A 19,065-nucleotide genomic window follows, 5' to 3' on the forward strand; every position below is an offset into this window, starting at 1 on the left:
AAACATTTGACACCAAGCACACTGGCTTGCTCACTGTCAGGTGCTAATCAGGAGTCTCCCTCTAGTGGTTGTAAGTGAAATGTCGGAACGTTCCAAAACTGAACGCCCTACATGAACTATAAACTGCATCTGACACACAATGACTGGACGTGCTTGTTTAAAAGTAGAATCTATTGTTTCTCCATCACCAATTCCAAGAAATTGTTTTTGATTGGGGGGAAAAAAACTACCCTATTGTCTGTAAAATCTGTTCTATACCCTATTATGTACTACAGATTTGCCTCTGGATAAAATTATTCATAATGCATCCAACTGTCACAACTCCAAACATCAAGCTGTAAAAAGGCTTGTGATGTTTCTTCAAAATAAGGACAAGAGTCACCGACGGTTACCCATTTTTAAAAAATGTTAAACAAACAAAAGAAACTTCCAAATAAGTCAGTGGTTTGAAAAACAACAAATCTGAAGAGTTCAAATATTCAGTGCCTCTAGCGAGGCTGGCTTCTGATTGGACAGCGGCGAGTTCTCTCTGATCCTTCGCACCTGTCACATTTTCCTGCCCCTTCATCTTGATGGGGGCATCCTGTGCTGCCTGCCGTAGTCGGGGCAGGTGAGCGCCACGAGTGTTAACCACACCGCTCGCATCTCCGCTGCAGAGGCGGGCGCGGCTCCGCCGGCGACCGCAGCCCGCCCGGCCCCTTCCGCCAGCGTCATACCGAAACTGTTTTTGTTTACCGTTTTCTGACTGTTGTTGAGCGAGGGCTCGGAGCGCGACCCGGCCGCGCGCACCGTGGCACGTGGCGGCGGTTGAACGACCTCGGGCTCCTGCCGTCATACAGAGAGAGTCGTGGTCAGCGCGCGTTTCGCTCAGAGGCACACGCCTGTCCTCGAGAAACTCAACTGGGACAACCGTCTTCCAGATTTAAATCACGCCCGAGAGAAATCCTAACCGCCGTGGGGTCCCACCCACTCCAGCCAGAGCGCACACTTCATCTCTCTGTACTTCTTTTGTGCTTCTGCCCTTTTTTCTCCCCTACCTAGAATGCCTGACTGTACTCCTCAGCAGACGGGTGTGCGCTCTCCTCCGAAACAGCCCTCAGCTGCCGCCGATCGCAGGGGTCATCGAGCGCGTCGGGCTGGCGGGCTCGAGTCGAAGGGAGACGCTTCGCGGGCGGCTCGACGGGCAGACTCGCGTGCGCCCGGACGAGCAGCAGGGGGTGCTGCAGCGGGGCGAGACACCGCTATCCTGGCTGACAGGAACCCTCCCTTCGCTGGACGATGCTAGACCTGATTGTGCGTCGCCACGCAGGGCTGTCAGCCAGTCAGTACTGGCACAGACCGGATTTAATACCAGAGCAAGTTGAACTATGCGGTTGTTCCCTGCACTTGGACCGGTACTTCTCTCTAGGGGTTTCGTCATACTTGTTCCTGGTTATGGTTATACACTTTGTTGTACGTCGCTCTGGATAAGAGCGTCTGCCAAATGCCTGTAATGTAATGTAATGAGCACAGGTAAGCGCTAGAACAAGGCCTCGTCACAATGGGCCAGCTTGCAGCTCCTATTCTCTACTCTGACAGATCCCTCGTCTCATTTCTGCTACCATTCTCTCTAGCTTAAATATTCACGGGCCGGCCAGTGATGGATGACCCCCCCACCCCAATAGCCAGGTTCCTCTATTTCATCCCACTGAGGAGCTTTTTCCTAGCTTGAGTGTTTTATTTTCTTACCGCAGTTCTTTGTTGTTTTGTTCTTTAACCTCACTCCTCGCTTTTTGGGGCCTGGCCAAATTTCGCGTTTTGTTTGCTCGGTAAAGCGCCCTTGTGACAGTGTCTCTGTATAAATTGTTGCACAAATAAGACTGAACTGAACAGAATCAATTTAACCCTACATCTACCGCATGTGACAGTGTGACCTGCCTGCCTGCGCGCTGGAAGACGCGGCGCTCATAAGCACCATTTCCCCGGTAAGGTCCACCCGACGCCCCTGGTCACCCGGAGCAGCAGGTCTACACCCCGGACGCAGACCAGGTCCACCCCCAGAGCGGGGCCCGCAGAGTCCAGCCCCCCGGACGCCAGCGCCAGGTCCAGGCCAGCCCTACCTGGTTGATCTCGTCCTGGGTGGCCTTGAGGGACTTGATGATGGTCTCCAGCTGGACCTTGCCGGCCTGGATGCTCTGCTCCAGCTGGGTCTCCTCCTGCTGCAGCCGGTTGAGGTCGGCCTTGGCCCGGCTCAGCTCCTCCTCCTGGCCCTGCAGGTCCGACTCCTGCGAGTGGATCTGGCTCTGCAGCGTGGCGATCTGCAGGCGCAGAGACACGCGCGTTCACAAGGACGTGGTGCACAACGGAAAAATTTACCTCAAAAATTACACAACAAACCTGCTCTACCTTTTTTTTTTGCGCCAATCACTGGTGATGTTATTTGTTTTGTGCGCTAAAAGGTTTTGCACATGCTAGCTAAAGGTCTTAGTAAATCAGGCCCTGAATGTGCAGTCATTTCAGAACTGTGTGCATTTGGTCATAATCCTACATAGCCACACAAACAGCAGCATACTAATCTGCCCATTAACAGCATGCTGGAGAGTCAGTCACGCATGCGGGCTCCACAGCGCCCCCTGCCTCACCATGTGGGACTCCTCCTGGCACTTTTGCCGCACGTCGTTCAGCATGTCCTCCAGCTTGGCCTTCTGCTGGTCCATCTCCTCCAGCCGGTCCTGGGCATCCTGCTTCTGCGCCTCCAGCTCCTGCAGGCTGCTGGTCTCCCGGTCCAGGTCATTCTGCAGCTCCTGCAGTCAGGCGGGCCAGGGAGACGTACGCCATTAACATTAATGCAGCGCCAGCGTTCGCTGCCTGCACACTGAGCCCTGAAACCAGACGGCCATGGCGCCTGCGTACTGCACCGTACTGCTAATGATGGAAGGCCGCCCCTGTCACTCCCCACAGTGACTTTAAGCCACTTGTGACGCACCTCCTGTATGTCGTGAGCCTACAGCTGTGTCCAAATCCGCTGACTTGCCTGCTATTGAGTATACAAGGCGTGTACAGGCTGTAGGCAGCTTGCATACTCAACAGTAGGCAAGTGAGCTGATTCAGACACGGCCTATGATTTTGGGAGTTGAGAATTCCTTCGTGAAATTCTGTAAGAAAGATTTTTCGCTGAAACGTACAGCAGGGATACTGAAATCCGGCCCTCAAGATCAGCGTACTGCTGGTTTCTTTTATACCTGAAAGGTAATTAATCAAATAATGCCAATGATTGGCCAGAGATTTAACCTGCCCTGGGTTTAAATCAGTCCTGATTAGAGGAGAAGAGCAAAAACCAGCAGCAGTACTGGCCTGATTAGACCAGGGCCTGATTAGAGCATGCCTGACGTAGGGAGTCATTCCCAAGCGATTGTGCCACTCAGTGCAGCAGTGTCAATTCAGCATCCCGCTACGAAATGAGTCGACGCACTCCCAGCGAGAACCGATTCACTGACCTGAACCTCGCTCGACTTGTGCCTGATCGCCTCCTCTTTTTCTCTGATGTCTTGCTCCAGCGTGTATTTCTCCCTGTTCCCAAAGAAAACGAGAAGCGCGTTCAAATTCACGCAATGGAAAATGACCTCCCGGCCCCCTCCACAAAGAAACCCCCCCCACAAACCCCCACCCCAACACAAACGCAAGAAAGGACATCAACGGCGAGACATGGGAGAGAGGGTTACCTGAGCGTGCTCCAGTGTGTGAGAGCGAGTGTGCTGAGGCAGCGTGGGGAGCAAGCGACGAAAACAAGAGATTTATAAAATACACACAGAAAAGGAAACCCCAGAGGCCTCACAACGAGGGGGGGGGGAGGGGGTCCCCCAAAAACCCCCCGAGAGCCGCTCGCGGCCGCCTGGAAAATTCACTGTTACCTTTCTGTTCCTTTGAAGTGTGCATTTTATCACCAGCTCTCCGCTAAGCTCCACACATCTACAACCGTTATAGAGGGAAACGCGCCCACTTGTGGGGGTTCACTGTAACTGCAACGGCAAATGACTTTCAAGGCAAGGCAATTGCCGTACGCCCTTAAGATAACTGAAACCCAGTACACAAAGTATTAAAACAGTCAATAAAAGTTTAATAACATTTTGGTTGTGTTTGATTATGAGTGCAAAAACTGCAAATGTGGAATGTGTAAGTATGACAGCTTTCAGAGCAACGGTGACAGTATCTATGATACTGACCAGAAAAGTATAATCCTGCAGGTTGTTCATGAAGATGGTGCTTAATTGCAACAGGCTGAGTCCAAGCCACAGTCCTCTAATTTTAAACGGTTAATGCAAGGGGTATATGCGCGTTATAACTTCTATCTGTCAAACACTGCTCAGACCAGGTGACGTTATGGTTTGGTACAGCCTCCAAACACTGTAAATTCTACTCGCCCTTTGAATTAAATGCTAGTTCCCCTTAGAGATGCTTCCTCATTTTGGATCAAGACTTGTTTCCGTAGAAGTGACATGCAAACTCATTTACAACTAGTTCCCATGGGACTTACATAACTAAGTGAGGACTTTATTTGAATGTTCCACTGTTGCCTATAAATGAAAACAGCTAAAGCAATGTTTCCCTCCAAAACAGTGTCAATGTTAAATAAGGAGTGCACTATTTTTGCATACATATTAGCAGCAAGTAATGTGCATTATTTTTAGATTTAAAACCACGATGGTTCAACTGACAGGTAAATTGTATCAGGTAAAGTGACAGGTAAGCAGACACTCGAAGAGTTACCCATCACATATACAAATACCACATATACCTTAAATCTAAACCTTCAAAGAAAATCTCCTCAGCCAGTGAGAAATAAAAGCAAAATAAAATAAAAAGACAGGGCGCACATCACGTGTGACAGCGTTACCTCTGCAGCTGTGCGATCTCCTGGCTGATGTCATCCAGTTCTTTGATTCCAGTGAATTCCCCAGACCCTACAGAGCTGCTGCTGTCCTGTGGGCAGACAGTAGAGGACGCTGTCAGCCACGCCAATGGAGGAGAGACGTATTCCAAAGGGACAAGAGCCCAACACGACCACACAAGGGCAGGGCAAAGAAGAAAAAAACACTACCACAGAGGGGTCGGCCACTGCACAGTAACAGGGTTTCTGCGTACACCTCCACATCAAATATAACCAGGAATGATACGAGCACGCCACCGTTTACAGCACTGACTGGGTATTTCCACAAATGCTTTTCAACTTGGGACTTGTCAATTAAGCGGTAAAGGCATTTGTTAAACATTCATTTACATACCCACAACTTGAACATTACTGCCTGATACATTCATTTGGAACACAAACATCAGCAGCATTAAAAATTCAAATAAAGGAAAAAAAAAAAAAAAAGACATACTGAGTAAACCGTATTTGAGGCACTAGGAATAATGGTATCTGCTATGGAAATCACCTTGTTCATTTTGCCAAAGAGGTGGGACAGCTATATAAATGCGCATACGAAGGCAATGTAAGTCACCTTTTTCCCTTTGAAAAATATTCAGCAACCAGGCAGACGGACAGTGCTTTTAAAGGGAGAGGACTATGACAACTTTGCATGTGGTATTCAAGGTTTCCAAATCAGGGTAATCAATATGGCAGTGTTTTACCTCAAACACTATGTGGGTGTTTCATTGAGGATGAAATTGCAATCACTGCCAGGGAAACAAGTCAGCCTTTATGTATTATACTTATTACATTATTTTTGCTTTTAAATGTTGACAAAAGACTTGAGGACAAATCATTTTGTAATCAGATAGACATAAAAAACACACAACTGAAATAACATAAAATGTTAACATCGCATTTAAATGTTCCATTCTTTCAAACGGCTGTTAGCCTCCCTCTAAAGTGCCATTTTCCTCTGCAGTCTTCAAAATAGCCAATAAAATGAGACAAATCTGCAATGAGATTAGATCTGTCGAGTGTTTCTGTAGTGTTCAAACAGATATATACGAACATAAACAAACAGCGAGTCACTTACTGCACACAGGGAAAAATCACAAGAGCAAGAATAAGTTAAAACCATCTTTCACAATGCAGAAATGAAACGTTAGTTAAGCTGGCTAAACTACAGCCAACTACAGCCGATCAGTGAAATTTATCACTGAGTTTTCAAAGAGTGACCACCCACACCACAGTTAGCAGAAAAAATTACTTAATAAAAATAGAAAATAATTTTACATCCATGACTGCTTTTAACTGTTAATGTTGGTAAAAAAACAGTTTAGAACTGAGGAAATGACTTTAATGTTTCAACTTTAAGAACAGAGATGCTTCAAGGCAAACGTTAGTGTTACAGCTCTTAACTGGTAAAAAATTATACAAGACATTTATACACCGCTGTATAAATGTGGTAAGTTATTTTATCCTCTGCACACCGTTACGGGCAATGCCGACGGTGACGGTGCAACACTTTCTCATATGAAACAGGGTGGGGGTACTTAAGAGCAGGGATGGGTGATATATCACAAACTGTAATTTTCGAATGCAATAACGGTCGTAGCCACCGTGTAGTTTATTACCTTCCTATTTGCTGTTTTCTCTCTAATTATACCTGATGCAGTAGTAAACAACCATGCTTCAGAGGCCACTTGAAATTCTGAAAAAATGTCACCACTGTTAGCCATTGGGTGACCATAAGAGAGCCAATCAGCAGCAAGGCCTTGCAGCTCCATGTAATCAACAAAACCACATCACAAGATAACATGGAAGCTGTACGACCTTGGTGCTCTTTGGTGGTCTTATCAACATCCAGTAGATAACGGTGGTTATGTTTTTTTTATCCAAAAGCATTTCATGCAGCCTCTTCAGTTTGGTTGTTTACCAACCGCTTCAGGTATAACTGAAAAGAAAAAAACAAAAGGAAATGTAACGCACCATATGGTGGCTACGACCATTCTTGCATTCGATAATCATCCTCGCGATACATCGTCCATGCCTAATTAAGAGGCCTGCAATCAAGACTGTATGAGGGATGAAGCAATGGCTGGAAATACCGTGTAATGACATGAAGGACTTAGTTACTCACACGGCGCATTTCAGTTAGTGCAGCCATTTCAGATCCTACTGGAGTCATATACCCTGACAGGCTCTATGGAGAAAGATGGTTAACCGAGAACAAGACATGAGACAAGTATACAAGGCAGGAAATTACAGAAGCGCACACAATGACTATACAGAGAGAGAGAGAGAGGGAGGGAGAAGGAGACAGGGAGAGGGAGAGGGAGGGATTGAGGGGGAGAGAGAGAGAGACAGAGAGAGGTGATAACATTCAGTCAATAAGGCCAGACAATGTTTTAAATGATCGCATGAATACTCAGAACACGAAGATCAAACAAGCCATTTTGAAACTCAATTACACTGAGTGTTGAGTGTCATCAACCTCAATTTGAATTCATTCACACAGCTTAACTGAAATTTCCCGGAGAGTAAGATGTGGATCAGCGAAAGTCATAAATAATGCAGGTGACGTCAGGCCTAGAGTGAGACAGTATAGAGTACTTCCTCCTCTGCACCATCACAGTAGACACTAAAGGGTAGATGCAGTGTAAGATTCCCAAAATGGACACAAAAATCCTTTAAGAAGCTAAATGGGATTCACAAAATGGGCCAAATTCACAATTAAGAACAGTTTAATTGAGCTGTTGCCTTTTTAACCTTTAATTCTTACATTTTACATTCAATGACCTTCAAGGCCACACATGCTACAACATGGAGGGAGGCAACCCAGGTTAATCTAGTATTCCATTTAATTCACTAAAACCTGCATTAATTATGAGATGCATTTGCAATGGCGGACATTTGAAGAGCTTATAAATTCACGGACGATTTCATCTGCGGAAGATTGGGCAGTCGATTGAAAGTAGACGGCCTGAACGGCGGCCAGCATTCACCGCAGAGAGAAACAGACGCTGTCAATAGATGTACAGCTTATGCAAGACAGGCCTCACACAGTGTGCCCCCCTTTCAGCAGGGAGTTACTGGGGAGTTGGAGGGGGTTGAATAATTGGTTCAGGGGTCATGCAGCAATGAAAGAGGACCTGGAGCCCTGGGGGGGGGGGAACGGGGGGGGGACTGTCCCAGTCAGCACCTGAGAAACGTCCTGAAGCACCACCGCTCTGGATGTGACCGGTAGAGCCCTGTCCACCAGTCGCAGCCCAGGCACACTTAGTGCCACGCCAGACGGTGCCCAGCATGTTCTACGTGCCATTAAGACAGACCAGGCGACATTCTACCTCTGTGAACGGGCAGGATGTGCGGGATGCAGACAACCGCCACACAAGTGCCCTGCACCAGAGCACAATCACCAGGAAAACCTCAAAGGAATTTTGCAAAGATATTTGGAAATTTTATGTTGGCTCTGCATAAATCTCAGGGAACGGGTCAGTAAATGGTAGTTGATAGGGAACACATTTATGCTGCAAGAACCTTCGGACACCTGTGCTTGGCATTTCACAGTGGTTAGCATTTCACATTAAGGGAATCCACCCCATGAGCATAAGCTTTGCACGTAATCCTACGGAATAGTAAAGTCGAAAGGCAGGGAGGAGTATTATGCTTATGCCAGTCCAATATCCAGCACATACAGAAAAGTTTGTGAGGGATCCACTGACAGCAGCTTGGGTTTGACACAAATGTGAATAAAACTTAACTTCTAATCTTTCATCAATTGTACATGCATCTAAACACAATACTACAATTAGGATATGCAACACCGCAAATTAAAGAACTACCATAAGGTTTGTACTGAGGTGGTTTTGGGGCTGGTTTGTACTGAGGCAGTTTTGGGGCAGGTCTGTACTGAGGCAGTTTTGGGGCAGGTCTGTACTGAGGCAGTTTTGGGGCAGGTCTGTACTGAGGCAGTTTTGGGGCTGGTTTGTACTGAGGTGGTTTTGGGGCTGGTTTGTACTGAGGCAGTTCTGGGGCAGGTCTGTACTGGGGTGGTTTTGGGGCTGGTTTGTACTGAGGCAGTTTTGGGGCAGGTCTGTACTGAGGCAGTTTTGGGGCTGGTTTGTACTGAGGCGGTTTTGGGGCTGTAAGCTGGTTTGTACTGAGGTGGTTTTAGGGCTGGTCTGTACTGAGGCAGTTTTGGGGCTGGTTTGTACTGAGGTGTTTTTGGGGCTGGTTTGTACTGAGGCAGTTTTGTGGCTGTAAGCTGGTTTGTACTGAGGTGGTTTTGGGGCTGGTCTGTACTGAGGCAGTTTTGGGGCTGTAAGCTGGTTTGTACTGAGGTGGTTTTGGGGCTGGTTTGTACTGAGGTGGTTTTGGGGCTGGTTTGTACTGAGGTGTTTTTGGGGCTGGTTTGTACTGAGGTGTTTTTGGGGCTGGTTTGTACTGAGGCAGTTTTGTGGCTGTAAGCTGGTTTGTACTGAGGTGGTTTTGGGGCTGGTTTGTACTGAGGTGGTTTTGGGGCGGGTTTGTACTGAGGTGGTTTTGGGGCTGTAAGCTGGCTTGGATGAGGAAGGCAGGATACTCACAGGAACAGGGGTGCCCCGCTCTGATGGGGGGATCATTTCGGGGGTCAGTGCTTGGGGAGGGTCCACTCCTTTGCTGACTTTCTGCTGGATGAAGTACATGGCCAGAGAGAACTGCTCCCTGGTCAGCTTCCCAATCTGCCTGGTATCAGCTAGCGCCCTGGAGTGGACACAACCACAGACACATCGAAATGTACAGACACATATACCTAACATTTAACACGAGCACCAGACACATAATGTCAACCATTCCAACATTTAACACAACAGCACATCTACAGACACATGACCACATATGCCGGTACAGACACGATTACTCACACATTATTCACCAGCACAACAGTCAAAATGCGCTTAACACACGCACACAGAACTCCTAGCAAGTGTATATGCATGCCAGGGTCAGTGTGTAAGCGATTACTTGCAGCCAGTCATGAGTTTCCCGGTACCCAGGGCAAACAGGGTTAAACGGCAGGGCTGGTCAGGCCCCACAGTCACGGCTGAGGCTCTCTCACCATATATGAGCAAGCAGGTTCTGAGGAAGTCCCGAGTGCATGAAGATATCTTTCACTTCCTGGCCGCTGACGAAGCCGTCCAGGTCGGCGTCCGTCTTCAGGAAGATGTCGTCGTAGCGCCCCCTGTCTGCCACCGGGACCACCCAGTTCACAGACTGCTGAGAGACGCAGGGCGGACCACAGAAAAGAGGCGAGAAGCTTTCAGGCTAAGCTAGAGGACGCAACGCTTTTTTCATTTTATTACTTTTTATTTATCCTTCATTATTACAGGTAGTGTCATTCAGATCAAGACCTGCAAATAAAACATGCATAAAAAACTTAAGTACAAGTACATGCATTCAGAAAATCCATGTAGAACACCAACATTTTCTAAGAGATTCTAATTTCAAAGCTTTCTTTTGCAATTCATTCCATCTGTGAAGGGCATAGTACTGAAAGTTTTGCCCAGCACAGTGTTTACATGAGTGTTTGTGTGTGGCGCATACAAATGCTCATTATGCTGACAATCATTGTACCAATAGCCTTGAAATATCTGGAACTGAACAAACATATTTTCGCAAGAACAAACAGCGCCGTCTCTTAGATGGAACACGTCAAATCTCTACCTCCATCAAGAGTTCAACACCCAGGAGGAGATGAGAGGCAGGAGATTAGCATTCACAAGCAGAAGGCAGAAAATATTGCAGTCCTCTTTTTGCTGGGTTGCTGCAGGGGGATTATTCAACCTAAGCTCTAAGAAATTTTCAATAAAGTCGACCGGCAAATCACACCGAAGAATCACACGGCTCCACTGAGCAGTCAGGAAATGAGCAGGCCCGACCTCGCATGCCTCCGTACAACCTCACAGAGGATTCACCTGCACACCGCAAAGGTGTTTCAATATCCTTGCCGGTACATTTCCATGCATTTCCATATTCTATGCTGCAACCAACGGCTCAGGAGATAAGCCACCAGGAACGGTGTGGAAACAGCAGAAGAGAAAGGCTCCGTGCTGAAGTCTTACTGAAAAGGGGAGTCTGGCTTCATTTCAACAGATAACGCGTCCAAAAAGACACATCAATAAGGGCAATTAAACTGACAAAAGCAACATGCATTAAGATTCCGTGCCTAATGTGACACAGGGAACGGATTCTGATGTACCTGTGTGAATTTGAGCAATGAGTGTGTGTTTATTGTACAGAGAACCTCTGCGGACTACAATGTGTGTGTGTGAGGTACCCATGTGGATTTGAGCGTGCATTTTTTTTTGGGGTGGAGTGGGGGGTTGCGTACCTGTGTGGATTTGAGTGTATGTTCAGGGGGGAGATAGCGTACCTGTGTGGATTTGAGTGTGTGTTTGGGGGGGGGCGTACCTGTGAGGATTTGAGTGTGTGTTCGGGGGGCATACCTGTGAGGATTTGAGCGAGTGTTTGGGGGACAGGCTCCCGGCGCTGTTCAGGGAGTTCATGCTCCCGTGGGACGGGGTGGAGCGCAGGCTGTCCTTGGGGGGCGGGGGGCTGGCGGGGAGCACGGGGACCGACCCGGGCAGGACACCCACAGACTTCTTCCTCTTGGAGGGGGGGATGAGGGAGGAGGGCAGGACAGAGGGCACAGGCTCCTTCTCCAGGGCGCGGTACACCAGGTGCATGGCCTGGAGGGCAGAGGAGAGAGACAGCACAGAGATCACACCACACCGCTACTGACAGACGAATGCAGCACTGAGCACACATCAACCAATCACAGTCCAGTTTTACCAAGATTCCGTCACAATACACTTCACAGTACACTCTGGCATAATGAGGGTTACCTTGGTAACATGAATGTTTGTGCTGATGATGAGACAATGAACACAAGTTGGGAATCACTAGTAAACAGTGTCACACACAACGAGATGTGCCTTTCCATCATTACACCCTCAGCTGCACTGCTTACTCATAACCCCTCACTTTTATGAGACACTTGTTTTGCATAATAATCCCTCTGTCAGAGACACAGACAGCCCTCCACCTTTCATTCCATTACATTACAGGCATTTAGCAGATGCTCTTATCCAGAGCGACTTACACAACTTTACAAACTTTCCCTTAATGCATGTTAGAAAGGCAAGGGCATTGCCAAAATTGCACATATAAAAATGTTATCTGCACCGTCTAAGGCTGCTTGTAAATAACATGCACGTACGAGTGAGCATGGCCCCTTCGATACAGACAGGTAGCTCGGTGGTTGTCCCACTTTATTTTCTTCACACATCTCTGACTCCCCTCCTCTCCGATAATGTGGTGTCACAACATTTAGGTACATGACCATACAGTCAGCCCTTTAAGGTGTACAATCACAAATATGTGATTGTAATGTTCTTACTGGAACGGAACGTTCTAATGCTGATGTAACAATCACTGCTGGTAACTGAAAGCAATGGAGTTCTAGAACACTGCCTTAGAATTTTCAAAAAAACATTCCAGAAATCCTACTCTTCAAAGGGTTAATACTTAATTACTCCACAGCATTTATGGGATTCCAGAGGAAAACTATACCGCAATATAGTGCAACAATGCAACTATAATGCCACAACTGCACAGCATAGCACAACCACATGCATATGTGTTCAATCAACATTCGTAGTGAGACTATGGGACTATGGGTGTGTCGGCCAGAAAAGTTACCACAGCAAATTCATCTTTGTCCAAGTGTCCATCTTTATCTATGTCGCTGAGGTCCCAAACCTGCGTTATTTAAATAAGAACAAATGATTAATAGTGCATTCTTTAACATGAATGGATATCAGATGCACATATTTTTTATTCCATGTAGGAGACCAGTGTACGTAACATGCCTTTAATTACACACCTGTCATACATTATTCAACAATCCCAAGTGCACCCAGGGGAGAAAAAAATCTAAAATCAATAATAAAATGTTTTATTTTGCCCATTAAAATTATAAATGCATAATGCCTCTCTGTTCTGCCTGGGTAGGTTATTCCACAGGTTTGGCACTCTCCCCACTTACCCTTCCTAAAACATCCAGAGGTAGTTTGGAGTTTATTAGCACCGGTTTGACTTTCTCACCAGATAGGAGTCCATTCACCGGTGCCAGACTTTCAAAAATCCCATCAAACTTCCCTTTTTCTTCCGGCTACAAGGGCAAGAATTAACAACGGAGAAACAAAAGAAAGGTTAGTCAACCTAAAACTTCTGGAAAAAAAAAAACAATGTAGAATTTAGATACTAGTGTACAAGATTACCATGGAAGAACTGCGCTTAAAATATCGCCTCAATTATAGTGCTGCATTCAAGGAACAATTTTCCCATTTAAAGAAGAAGTGTTTTTTTAACAAAACGCTGCTGTCCCAGAAGAAGGCAAACCCAACACACGGTGTGACAGCAGAAAGCACTCACCCTCACAGCCCAATGGGAATCGCTCGTAGATGAAGTCACACTGAGTGACGGGCTGCTAGTGTCCATCTGCAAGAGCGGAAAAACAGGAAACGATTCTACCACTAAGCGGAGAGCAATTACAGTCAATGGAACAGAGAGCGGTAGAGACCGTTCTGAGGAGGTGTAGTGTGGCATGGAGGGGAGGGCTAAGGGGCGGGACTCACGAATTTTGGGGGCGGTACGGTCAGGCTCAGGCTGGAGAGACTGACGTCTTGACCGTTCTGTGCACACGCCACCAGCCTCAACGCCACATAGAAGCCCTGGGGGAGCACAAGCAGAGCAGGACTTAAGAGTTCAGCAGCACGCGTGGGGGGGGGGGGGCAACGCCATCGCACAAAACAGGACGACGTTCTACCTGTTTATCCAGGAAACCCTTCCCATCTGGATCTGCCAGGTCCCAAATCTGAGAAACAAAAGCAAACGGCCAACAAAACATCAGCTTAACATAATTTATCATATTTAACCAGGATAAAAAAGGATTAACTTTGCTTCAGTATAATTAAAATATTCAAAGTGGCAGAAATGCCTAATTCTTAAAAGATATGGGCAACCTTTTAAAAAAACAGCAAAGTGTCTATATACAACCCAGAATATGAGCTGTGAACGAGGAGAAGACCAAACATTCAGACGCCTGTTGATTTCCAGACTGCCAATATTTCACTCCTATATTTATTATTTGAGTTTTGTCTAATTACGTCAGACGATTAATGTCTGTCTGGAACATTAGTCTCTGTATTGTCTCTGTTATTTCCATTTCCCATCTCATTTCCCAATCAATGCTTTATCTCCTGCACCGGAAAGCACTCCGAACTGCAGTCACTTGTACGTAAAGTGTTACATAAATAATGCTTTGCTTGATTTGATCACTCTGTCCTCCATCTGGCCCAGCCCCACCGGTCCTGCCCCACGGCCACTCACCTTCCCCAGGGTGATGTCAGGGAGGCCCGACTTCTTCAGGAAGAGGGCGGCTTCGGTGGGGCCCACTCTCCCCGTGTTCCCGGGGTCCACCTGCGAGGGGGACACAGAGCACCCGTCACTCGTCGCCGAGCAGCCTCGCGACGGGCCCTCCTCTTCCTCCTCTTCCGTCTCCTGCGCGCGCCGCGTCACGGGTCGGCGGTGAGGGGTGAACGGGCCCCGGTTAGGGCGGCTGCGGGTCGTGCGGTTCAGCCTGGTGTCTCTGGTGTCGCCCGGCGAAACCGCCTCCCGGGCGCCTCTAACGCGCTGACGCACACTGTCCTGAGCCCTGCCCCCCCCCCCCCACCACAGCGCCTGCACGCACCACGGCTACTGACCCAGAACACAGCCTCTTCAAAACAGAGATAACTATGACAAAAGACCGAATGCTAAATAAATATTTGTGTGAAGGTACTAAAGATGTACTTGTATGCTGACAGTTATTTAGCCTCACAGTAACTGAAGTATACTCAAGAGATACTGAGCTGCTGGTAGAGACTGTTGTGGTCGGTGCTCATTATTACCATGTTATATAGTGAGTCAACTGTGAGCTGTGATCACAGGACTACCACCGTCCACAGTGTGCATAAGCAATGCCTTTGCAAAGGAGAAGGCAAAAGTAAGATGTAAGTAAGGTGTGTGTGCTCAGTGACCAAGATACTAGAGATACAGTAAAATCCCTGTGAACTCATTTTTTCAAAATCAAACATATTGCAGCTGAAATAGGGGAAGTTGCCCGATTCGTTTCTGATTAGCAAAGCATGTTTCCTGTCCCCAGTCACAGCTGTCCCCCCACCCCCGCCACAGCCTGACGGGAAGATTAGGGCAGGACGGGCAGAGTGAGCGTCTGACTCAGCCCTGCTGCCCTGCTGCCCTGACAACACACTAATCACACACAGGGATTAACAGCATGCTCTCACTGGGCACACCTTATGGCCCTGCGCACACACGTATATACACAAATGCGCACACACACACACACAAACACACACACACATACAGATGCACTGCACACACACATACATACATACACACATATACAGATGCACTGCACACACACATACGCGCACACATGCACTGTACACCCACACACACAGGCAAAGGCACAGGAACACACACACAAACGTGCACACACACGCACGCACATGCACATATAACTGCACACAAGCACACAAACACAGAGACACACACAAATGCACATGCGGGCACAAGCACAAACAACAGACAGACACTTGGGGTTGAGGAACCGGGCCTTACCTGTCTGTAATAGTTCTCATACACAGGGTTCCCACTTGCTAACTGGAGGGAGGAAACAAAAGAGTTATTAACATCACACAAATGAATACCAGCACAAGGGAAAGAAAGAAAAGGTGGCTGAAAAAAAGCTCATGGCAACACAGATTAAAGAGACAGATCTGAAACCATGGCCTGCTCGTGCTCAATGGCTGTGATGACAGAGAGGCGTGGTAACTGGAGTAACTGGAGAACCCTGGCAGGGGTGGAAGCTCCAAGCCCTGCTGAGGGCTTTGGTGCTGAGTGCTGTGTAGGCCGTGTCTGGCTACGAGCACGGATAACAGCCACAGGAGCCTCTGCGGGGGGCTCATCACCAGCAGGGCGAAGGCAGGCAACAGTGGGGGGGGGGGGGGGTGTGAGGGGGGGCACGGCACCTCTGTTGAGCGCACATCGCTCCGTTCTCCAGACTGGCTTTATTCACCAGTCGGCAGAAGTGTATCTCCAAGTTGGGTTTAATAGGGGAAGGTGGGGGTGACACTTATTTCAGTGAGCTGTGCTGTTGGAAACAGAAGCTGTAAGATCCAACAGAAGCCAGCGGATGGTTCCGGAGGAGTCAGTGGCCCACCTCGGCTCACCTGCTTAACACAAGCTTCATACCCACAGTCAGGCCTAAAGCTGGATGGAATTCATACTTAACCCTTGGGTTCTCTTTACTTATTAGCACCTGTGAAACTGTTAGCCAAGGTTGAATATACCCAGGTTATTATTGGGATTTTAAAGCAATTTAATATAATAAAGCAATATAAACTATATATATGGCTAATGACTGTCACTTCAACTATTTCACATTTAAAGTGTCATTAAATTTTTAATAGATAAGATTTATATAAATCAACTGTAATGAAGGCACAGTGTGCACAAATGTTTATCAGTGGAAAAATACAGGTTTTAACCTCTAACAAGATTTTCATGCAGTAGATCATTGATATTTATTGTTTTGAATGAACATTCTGAATTATTTTTCAACTTTATCTTATCATATTCAAAGAAACCAGACAGGCAAAAAAGACAAAGCCAATACATATGAACAATACATAGACACAAATATAGAAAAATAAAAAATAACCAAATTTACACTCAGGTTGGGAAAGAAATGTCTCAAAAGTGGTATTCCTCTATTACTGAAAGTTTAAAACGGGTTAACATGACCAGAACCGAACACAAAGGATAAAGCCCCAACTGGAAGACTCAGTCTGTAGGCCAGTCCGCTTGTCCACGAACACGCCACAGAGGTGCTAACATTGCTCTTCACATCCCATACAAATGCCTCCTTGGATTTAGCATAACCCCACTGAAAGAAAGACTACCAACGAATGCATTATGACGGCAAGCAGGGCTCTACAAGTGCTCCAATTTCACGAGCATTCGCTCCTGAAATTTGATGTGTGCCAACTGGAAAAATAACTTAGGAGCACATCTACTATTTGGGATGCATTAGTGTGCTCCTGAATTTTTCAACTGAGGAGCCCATGTTCTCTTTGGAAAAGATGTTAGAATAGAGCCCTGACAAGCCACCTGAAATAACCATCTTCAAATGCTGAACTACTATCCCCAGATAACTCCAATTACATTACTTTGTTCATCCACTATCACTCTCCCCAGTTTCTACCAAAAATATCCCCAACTGTATTTGCAGTCTAGTTCCATCATTGTAACATCCCCTGGCCATTTGGCAGGGTATATATAGGGAGAGTACATCAGGACAAACCAGCACACGTGTCCTCAAACACATCTAACCATCTACTGCCTCTTCTCAAGCTGCAATCTATCAGCTAAGCAGCACAGCAATCACAAGCTCTCTGTCAGGAACATGGTCACCCAGCAATGTTCAGTCATATGCAGTGCAATAAGGGAAGTCACATCTGTATCATCGATCCGTCTCAGACAGCTCTTCATTCCTCTCAATGAAAGCAACTACACCAGACAAGGGGCCCTGGGCCAAGCTGACAGGATGGCACCATTCCCTATGCAGCGCTTAAGATACAAGGAAAGACGACAGAGAGGAAATATGGTGCATCGTTACATCGGCAAATCGGTCTCAACCTGCTCAAAGCATACCGAACGGGTCATAAATCCCAATAAATATCTGTACACAACTTAACACAAAACAAATCTAAGAGCACGTCCATTTTAAAACAATATAGATATATGACTGCATTTATACTACACTGGTTAGTTCTGTCACCAGCCCAAAGCAGGAAAAGCACTACAGCATTCAACAAATTTCATCAGACAAACCGGTCTCTTTACACAGCCAAGGGGCGTAGGCTGCAGACCACAATTTACAGACAAATCATCATGATTTATGGTGTGGGCTACCTACAACATGCTCAAAATATTTTTTCAGATTCTTTATTGAACTTTCAAAAAGCCTGAAATAGGCCAAGATGGTGATATTCCTGTCCAAACTCAGGTATCATTAAAATCCCTTTAAATGTTTTACAAACTGAGAAGCAGTTAAAAACAAGGTAATTTTCTTGAAGCACACATCAAAGTAAAACATGATTAAACTGAAATAGGCATAAATTACTCGCACTGAAAATGATTTGATAGTTCCAACAATAAAAGGCCTGGTCAGTGACACAAATATACATTTTGAATGCACAAAAAAGTGGAGAGAAGAATAAGTCATATCTGGTAAACACATACTAGGGCCCTATATGTCACCATTCTTTGTAATATTAAAGTAAGAACAAAGTCAACAAATAACAACATTACAGCCATCAATGACGATTTACTTAAGTTATGTACACTAATAAACAACTGATATGGATTTTTCTACCACCATGTATTTTTGGTATATATTTCCAATTGAAATACACATTCTGAACACAAAAAGGTCACTGCAAAAAAGAACCTCGCCCACAGCTAATAGTTTCCCCGAGCAGATCAAAAGGGCCGGCAGTGTTTATTCCTCATAGGACGCCGATTCCACCAAAGGTCACAGCCCAACAGTGGCAGGCTCAAACCCTACTGCCAGAGATGCCCTCTTACCCTCTGACAGACAACAGCCTGAGCCAGTCAGTCAACCAGAGCAACACTAAGCAGGGCGCTACGCTAACCTTTTTTTCCAAGGAACACACGCTCCTAAGTAGAAAGAATTGTAATGCATGCACGCAAATGCATCCCAATTAGTAGATGTGCTGCTAAATCATTTTTCCAGTTAGCAGACATACATTTTCAGGAGCGAATGCTATTAAAGTAGGGAGCACTGTAAAATCCTGATAAGGATTTTTCACAAACCTGTGGCATGCACACATTCCTTTGTGTTAGCCTGCAGGGCGGGTGTTTCCTCAGCCACCGGCCTGCCGCTGACTGGCTTCATCTGCCAGACCGCTATCTTATCCCAATGTTACTTAGCAAGTCAGCATGAGTGGCCAATCCAGAGAGTTCATGTGCATAAGCAATAA

At 46.5% G+C, this 19,065-nt stretch overlaps 1 protein-coding gene across 6 annotated transcripts in view; it reads right to left on the minus strand.

Annotated features, from left to right (window-relative positions):
- Positions 1-19,065, minus strand: part of eps15l1a (epidermal growth factor receptor pathway substrate 15-like 1a) — a 43,952-nt gene that overhangs the window by 22,702 nt on the left and 2,185 nt on the right. For 3 of the 6 annotated variants that reach the window (XR_010329498.1, XM_064331639.1, XM_064331642.1), the window contains exons 2-16: positions 15,620-15,661; positions 14,327-14,416; positions 13,764-13,811; positions 13,573-13,668; positions 13,370-13,435; positions 12,981-13,106; positions 12,635-12,694; positions 11,380-11,622; positions 9,993-10,150; positions 9,481-9,637; positions 7,032-7,094; positions 4,874-4,959; positions 3,477-3,549; positions 2,622-2,783; positions 2,100-2,297 (exon numbers count right to left, since the gene is read on the minus strand). Coding sequence is in view for 5 of the 6 variants with exons in the window: in XM_064331639.1 (XP_064187709.1) it covers positions 2,100-2,297; positions 2,622-2,783; positions 3,477-3,549; positions 4,874-4,959; positions 7,032-7,094; positions 9,481-9,637; positions 9,993-10,150; positions 11,380-11,622; positions 12,635-12,694; positions 12,981-13,106; positions 13,370-13,435; positions 13,573-13,668; positions 13,764-13,811; positions 14,327-14,416; positions 15,620-15,661 (1,668 nt within the window). In the remaining variant the exon portion in view is untranslated. Of the gene's footprint in view, positions 1-2,099; positions 2,298-2,621; positions 2,784-3,476; positions 3,550-4,873; positions 4,960-7,031; positions 7,095-9,480; positions 9,638-9,992; positions 10,151-11,379; positions 11,623-12,634; positions 12,695-12,980; positions 13,107-13,369; positions 13,436-13,572; positions 13,669-13,763; positions 13,812-14,326; positions 14,417-15,619; positions 15,662-19,065 lie in introns of those variants that run through there. The other 3 variants (XM_064331640.1, XM_064331641.1, XM_064331643.1) reach the window with 3 other exon arrangements.

The sequence above is a fragment of the Anguilla rostrata genome, chromosome 4 (genome assembly GCF_018555375.3).
Source record: "Anguilla rostrata isolate EN2019 chromosome 4, ASM1855537v3, whole genome shotgun sequence".
NCBI classification, from domain to species: Eukaryota; Metazoa; Chordata; class Actinopteri; order Anguilliformes; family Anguillidae; genus Anguilla; species Anguilla rostrata.